This window comes from Crocodylus porosus, unplaced genomic scaffold (genome assembly GCF_001723895.1).
Source record: "Crocodylus porosus isolate Cpor-Errol unplaced genomic scaffold, CroPor_comp1, whole genome shotgun sequence".
Classification (NCBI taxonomy): Eukaryota; Metazoa; Chordata; order Crocodylia; family Crocodylidae; genus Crocodylus; species Crocodylus porosus.
Window position 1 is genome coordinate 22,122,899 of NW_017728907.1, and position 7,306 is coordinate 22,130,204.

General features: G+C 49.3%; 1 protein-coding gene across 1 annotated transcript in view; it reads right to left on the minus strand.

Annotated features, from left to right (window-relative positions):
• The window catches only part of NMNAT2 (nicotinamide nucleotide adenylyltransferase 2), a 95,563-nt gene continuing 88,257 nt past the window's right edge, over positions 1-7,306 (minus strand). The window contains exons 9-11 of the mRNA XM_019530968.1: positions 4,483-4,584; positions 3,936-4,003; positions 1-3,366 (exon numbers count right to left, since the gene is read on the minus strand). Of these exons, the coding sequence (XP_019386513.1) occupies positions 3,264-3,366; positions 3,936-4,003; positions 4,483-4,584 (273 nt within the window). The 3' untranslated portion in view covers positions 1-3,263. The remainder of the gene's footprint in view (positions 3,367-3,935; positions 4,004-4,482; positions 4,585-7,306) is intronic.

The window sequence follows — 7,306 nt, forward strand, 5'->3', positions numbered from 1 at the left end:
TAGTAAGACATAGTATATTCATCATCCATACCACAATGCTATGTTCCTAAGGCATGCCATCCTACACGGGATGAGTTCAAAAGCCGGCCTGCTTTCCCATACTTCACATCTCGCACGCTTTGTTTGCTTGAGGGAGGGCGAGGGAGAGTTTTCCAACGCCTGGTATTCCTGCCTTGCTACTTCTTGTCTCTCCTCAGTTATAATCCATTCCTTCCTCCCACTTCAGGGCTGATGCACTCCTCTCTGGGCTCAGTCTCTCTGTGTGTTGGCGGCTTGTTCTATTCAGTGATCGCTATTTCTCCTCCAGCTGTGCCCAGCTTGGAGCTGAGAAGTATGGTGGGTTCCGGCAAGGAGCCATTGCTATTCTCTGAAATAACTCGCATGTGAAACAGAGAGAGCTCATGAAAAGCTTGACACCCACAGAACAGGAAGAGCTATTTGTCTAGAGGAGTTTAGCTACTGGCTATGTACATCAGGCATCAGACAAAGAAATTGCTGCTCCCTCCCCACAAAATGACTGTGCCCCTTATATACACCTGCTTTGTGTCGGAGCAGGGGGTCTCCAGGTCCTTCCCATGCTCTTGGGGGCAGCACTAGGGCAGAGCTAGCAGCATGAACTCCAGATGGAGAAGTCCCTGAAGAGGAGGTGACCCCATGTGTGGTGTCTCTCACCCACTCCCATCGCCCCTTCTAGTTTCTGAGATGTAGTAAGCAGGAGACACGGAAACCAGACCAGTGGCTTGGTTTGGCAACGCCAGTTCATCCTCCACACACCCTTCCCCCTTCCTGGTCACAGGCAACTTCATTGCAGCAGTAACAATTTCTGAGCTGGCTGCTTCAGACGGGGGTGATCCTGGCAGGGGGAAGATTGCTGGCAGCATCACTGACATCCCAGCGGACTGACCGCCTTATCCAGCGGACCACGGTGGGCACCAAATAGAGGTCGAGGGAATTCTGAGTTCTGAGTCCATCTCTGATATTGACTTATTCTGGACCTTGGTCAGCAGATCAGTCATCTTAACTTCTGGGCCTCAAGACTTTCCCTCTGTGACACAGGCATCATCATACCTACCTCTGATGCCTGCTCCGTTACTGTCATCAGGGTTGTCACCAGTTGCATCTGCTATTACAGAGGGGCCTTCTTGGCCTCTGGCTTCTCTCTTTGCAAATGGCTGTTACGAGTCCACAGCAACAAGGTGCCATATTCAGTGGGTCACCAAATCCAGTGCAGTGTTTTCTTGGAGCTTCCCCTGAAGCTTGTGCTTCAGTGCAACCCTTTTAGCTCCCCTCCCCCTTGCATGGGAGACTTGCAGCCCGCAGCTGGACATGAGCAGCAGCGTCTCTGGCTGGGGCTCCAGCAGCCTCCTATGGTTCAGAGCCCCTGGCCTGGAATGGGATGAAGTGTTTAGTTACATACTGGGGCTAGGACAGGCTTTGTCAATACCAACATAACAGTGGGGCATTGGCAGATGCCCAAGAGTTAAAGACAAGCAGCTAAGCCCCCCAAATGACTGATGGCTACACTGGAAAAAAATGAAGGGTAGAAAGATGAAACCTAAGCTGAGCTTTCCCTTCCTCTTGAATATCCACTAGTTCTGGATGGTGCACTGTCATGGAGACAGGAGCTGAGTCCCCACAAGTCTATAGCCAGCCTTTCCTGGTGCATGAGGCCTGTTCTCATGTCAACCCCCCCTGTGCTTTCCAACCCACATTCCTCTTGCACCCATTTCCTTGCTGGCCTTCAACTAGAAGTGTGCTGCATCCAACACAGTCCCAGACAGGAAAATCCAGCTGGAGGTCCTCCCGAAGGAGGCGGACTGGAGAGGCAGAGCAACTCAAGCAGCCAGTGAATGTCACATGTTGAATAGGCTTCCCAGGGGCAGCTCAAAGCCCATGGCTTGAAGTGAGGAAGATGTTGGATGGGACAGGAGAGGGGAAGGGTGCAAGCAGCAATGGAGACCACGCTATCTTCCAGAGGCAGGAAGGGATAGAGAAGCAAGAAAGTCGGTTCCTGAGGAGCAGCTTGTGCCTATCAATCAAATGAGAGCCCTGAAGGCCTGGGATTCTCCTGAGAGCTGTGCTTGGCTCAAGATTAATTAGCTACGACTGAATCCTCACCCTTGCTAATGACTTCATTCAGCCACTGCTGAAATGACACTGTAACCCCCAGTGACAAATGCATGTCCCCCACTTGGTGCGCAGCAGCAGGTGTTGCCTGGTAAGCAGAAATAAGTACAGCAGCCTGTTGGCAAGTGTCAAAGTGCACTTCCAGGGTTACAAAGTATCTCATCCTGTGGGCCGCCCAAATACAAAGGCTAACATTACAGAATGCTATAAACTCATGATCATCTTTGAGGCGGGGAGGGAAATAGGGCCCACAGTTTGTGCCTGCTATTGGGTTTCCACAGTGCTGTGTCTGTTGCAACGGGTTCTTTTGCAGGTTCTGTCCCTAGCAGCCCTCCACCTGGGACTCGAACACAGTGCAAATCTAGCCTGGCCCACTGCAGGGATGTTTTGAAGCTAGAAAGGCTTGTTTATAGTGGAGAATCATTGAAGGATAATGGCCACTCCTAATAAGTAGTTCTGTACAGCAGGAATGCTTATTGCCAGGCTGAGGTTTGCTGCTCCCCTTTGGGAACTCCAGCTCCAGAAACACAATTGCAATTTAGATTTTTTTTTTTTTTTTCAACTTCAAAGGTAATTGGGTCCATCCCTGGCCTGAGGACTCCCTGCCCATGCTAAGTCTGGGCACTGAGCCAAGCAGGTTGGGCCAAGCACGTGGTGTTCTGAAATAGCGCATTGTATTGAGAGAGGCCAAAGGGGCTCACGCTAAAACTATTAATAAAAAGATCCACCAAGTTTTATTTAGCTGAAGTGCCAGAAAATGCAAAAGAACAAGCCCCTGCTCCCAGAGCATGCTTAGTAGGCGGACAGCAGAGCCACTTCCCTAGGGCATGCTGGGAAGGTGGGCACTGGAGCCGCCTCCTGAAAGCATACTGAGTTGATTACATCTCTATTTGCTCTACCCCCTGTGTACAAAGTGGAAAGGTTCTCCAAAGACGACTGCGGAGCTGTGCAGCTGGGGTGTGCCACAGTTCCCTGGAGATTCCTGCACTATGGAGCGTTGGAGTCAGTGAGTGAGACAGGCAGACACGCGCAGGAGGCCGTGAGAGAGACAGACAGACACAGAGAAAGAGAGAAGTGTGATGGAGAGCTGTAGGGAAGTGGAGCGACGGGGTTGCTTCACTGTGGAGCCTTGGGCTCTACCCAGAGGCATTGATGTACAGCTGGCTCTTGAGGATATAGTCGATGACAGGCTGACTCAGATAATCCACGACGTGTCCGTCCCCATGCTGCAGGGCCAGTCTGTGGGGGAGATAACAGAGGAAGTCAAAGCTGGGCTTTTGTCCTGCTCATGCTGCCCTGGTGTAGCACCAGGCTAGGGTATCACTCAGCATGTTGTGGGAAAGGGAAGGGCTAGCAGTCCTGTTATTGGGGTTGTTTTCTTACATGGGCTGATGTTTTAGGTGGGAACCACTAATCTTAACAGGCATTTAATTAATGCAAGTGCATGGGAGAAGACGGAAGGGGGAAGGAAGGGAAGGTTGATGGTTAAAGTGCCTGATTCAGAAGATTTGGGCTCAACTCCCTACTCCGCTCGATCTCCCCAGTGACATCAGTTTCAGGCCTGTAAAACTGGGTAATGACACTTCCCTCCTCTGTGGGGAAAGACTAATGCCTGAGTGACTAGGGGGTGCCTGGACACTGTGGAGGTAGAATCATAAGTCCCTAGATGGGTAGAAAGGATTTGTGATAATTGTTTGGAAGGTGGGAAATTCTTGGCTGCAGTGGGTGAAGCAGGCGTGTGCCCTGTGGGAATACTGGGCCAGGTGAGTACATCTCCCCTGCTGGAAGAGACCCTTGGAGTCACGCACCTGCTTTTGGTCGAACTGACAATTGACATTGGGTGGTTCACGTCATCCTTCACAACCAGGATGTTGTTCTGCAGAGAAAACATGGATGTTACTGATGGCAGGTTCTGTTCTTTCTGGGTCATGGATCTGCATCATTGGGGATCCGGCTATGAGTATGCTAGAAGCCAGGGCTGGTCTGGGTAGCATCTTGATGGGCTATTTCCTAGGGTGGTCATGCGGACTCCCCATTCTAAACGGTGAGTTAATGCACAGAGCTGGCACAAGGCCCATCGGACCTAATGCTGGCCCTGTGCTCAGGGTTGAATGTTGCCTTGACCGCCCAGGCTGGGAGTGGATGGTGCACTGCTGCTGCCCCCAGGACTGCCTGAGTGGCAGCATCACAGCAAGACTATCCCATGGCCACTGCAGCTCAGAGCAGCTAGGGCTCCCGGCCTTCTCGCAGAACATCGTGGTCCAGCAAGTGCCCAAGGCTAGTCAGGAAGGACCCTCTCCTTCCCTCTCACTAGTGAAGCTGCAGGCAGTGCCTGTGTTGTATGAGATGACTTACTTTGTACTTGCGGAGTATTGAGGAGTGGTTCATGATCCGTTCGGGGTCTGCACCATCCCGTGGCAACACCACGATTCCAAACTCCCCAACTATCACCTCCATCTGGGAGCAATGCAAAAGGGGACACATCAGATCCTTGTCCCTCCCAAACCCAGGCCATACTTGCCAGGAGATAACCTCCTTCCCTCCCTCTGCTTTCAGGTGCCTGACTCAACAGATGCACTGCGGTGTTCTGTGGCATTTTCAATGGATCCGAGTGTCAACTTTTCCACTTCCTGCACAATCCCATGAAAGCGTCAATAAAAACATGACTGTCCTTAAAGAACCTAATTGACAACTTGGTAACTGTTCTTATTGTGTTTCTTACAGAAGCTTTCAGTGTGTTGCTTTCCTTGTGAGCCTCATGCAGAAAGCTACCATGACCTTCACTCAAGTTGAGATCTAGAATAGAAAAGCTTTTTTCCAGATACCCTGATGTCAGTGAATGCTAGCAGTTAGCACCCGTAAGACAATGGAAGAGGGCAAGATGAACCTCCCTGATGCACTGAATCTGGCACTGTTACCATGCAGGGGAATGTCAGTTCCTTGGTGGCCAGATTTTGGTTTCATGAAAAGTGGTTCAGCTCGAGGTTCGATTCTGTTCCGACCACTGTAGTCTGCCAACTGGATCCCAGGGCGCTGACCTTGCAGTGCAGCTGTAAGCTAGTCTGTACCTACAGCTCACTGGCAGCTGAATCTTTCATCTGAACCCCTTCAGAGTAGAAGAGTTGATTATTAGGCCATATGTTTCCTTCAACAAGCAGAGACTTGCTTTTTGAAAAAGCAAAACTAAGCTTTGCCTCTTATCCATCTGCTGAGTTTACTGTTGGGTTTCAAGCTTGTTTCCTGACTGTGCTTGGGACCTGATGAGATAAACCATTCCTGCCAGCCTAATACAGGATTTATCATTGCTCCTTTTGTCCTCTCATCCTGGGACTTATTTTACTGCAGTGGCGCTGACACCATTCTGTTTCCTTTGTAGGGTTTTGTTCTAATAACCCCTCTAAAGCAGTGTAGCAGATGATAGTGTAGCAGTCCAACCTGTTACAGATGCTGATGTTTTATTTCATATCATCACTTGAATCAAAGCTCAGCCATAAATCTCATTATTTCCACTGAGACAGGTAAATTAATACATGGGCTCTACACTGCTGCCCTTAGCTTTAGCATTTGAACATTTTCCACAAAATCAATTTAATAAAATCCCTGCTGGACAACAACATTGCAACTTTGGCATGTCTCTCTGTACAGAATCAGACTTCTGCCTGGGGTAGTGTCTTATTTTGGGGAGGAAGTATTTAGGTCAGAATGGTTTTAAGACTAAAAGAGGTGTCTGAACCAGGAGCATCAAGGTGGAACGACTTCCTCAAAGAGGAAGGCCTTGTAAGATTTCCTAAATACTCTGCAACTCTGGATTCAACTGATACCTCTGGCAGATTGTTTCATAGCTGACAGCTCTGGAAGGAGAATTATTTGTATCCATCTCTCAGGTTTCCTCCTGGGCTTTGTGATTTACATTGCCGCAGAGCAGCAGCATTGTCACAGGGGATTGTAGATTGAAATTTGGTCCCTGATGCAGCTGGGGGGCTAGATCCTCTGATAGCTTTGAAAATTAGGTCTTAAACTAGCATTGCAAGCTCATTTTAAATCAGCAGAGAGAGCCGAGTCCAGGCTTGATGGGCTCAGAGCAGCCTGACCCATACAGCACTCAGGCATCCATGGTCTGTACCCACTGGGGGCATTTATTCACATGCAGAGGCTGTAATTCCAGCGAGTAAGAGCAGACTTGATTACTGCTGGAATGTGGTAATGACCATGCTCTAGCAGCCTCCAGCATCACATGTATCAGCATCCCCATGCTGAAAAATGGTAGCATGGGCGCTTTAACTAAAGTTCATTCAACAAGCTTTAGTTAAAGCACTCCCCACTGCCATTTTTCAGCACGGGAATGCTGATGCACATGATGCTTCAGGTGCTTCAAATTCTTGGAGCCACTGGTAATTAAAACCCTCCCTTCCCCCCACTCCCAGACCATGTGTATAAACACCCTGAGGCTCATGCATCATCCTCATGTTCAGTTACTGGTATAATAAGGTCAGTCTGGATGAGTGAAATGCTGTGATTCTTATTGGAAAGGAAGGGAGAATGTTTCCTAGCAAGCTGATGGTGATAGGAGGCATTTCTGCAAACTGATGCTAAGTGGCCATTCAGACCTGGATGTGGAGGCTTGGCACCACTTTGATGACCAGGGCTGTACCTTCTTAGTGGGAGGTAGAAGTGACTCACCTAGCTCTTTTTGAAGCAGTTACCATGTCTGACAATTCCTCACAATGTTAGCACTCCTGAGCACATCAGAACAAAAAAAAACTAATCAATAAACTGTCATCTGCTGTTAAATATTAGCTGTCTCCTATGAAAGCACTGTTCCTCCAAGCAGGTGCTGTTTCTACAAAGCAAAGAAATGTTCATAGTGCACTGGCTGTGTTGCTGTCATCTGTTACTAAGTGTTTTGTGTTGTAAATGGAGAGATAGGGAGCTGGGCAGTAGGGCTGTGCAAAGCTTGGGGTGCTGATTCGATTTGGAGGAGATTTGGCCCGATTTGGTAGCTGAATCTCCAATCCAAATTGAATCGGGGGACCAATAAAAAGGTCTGAATCGATTTGGGCAAGATTCAATAATTCGGGCAGTCCCCACTTGCTGCAGCCCAGAGCTGGAGCAGGACTTGGAACTGGTAAGCAGAGGCTGGAGAGGAGGACTGGAGGAGAGGGGAGGGGAACATGGGGGG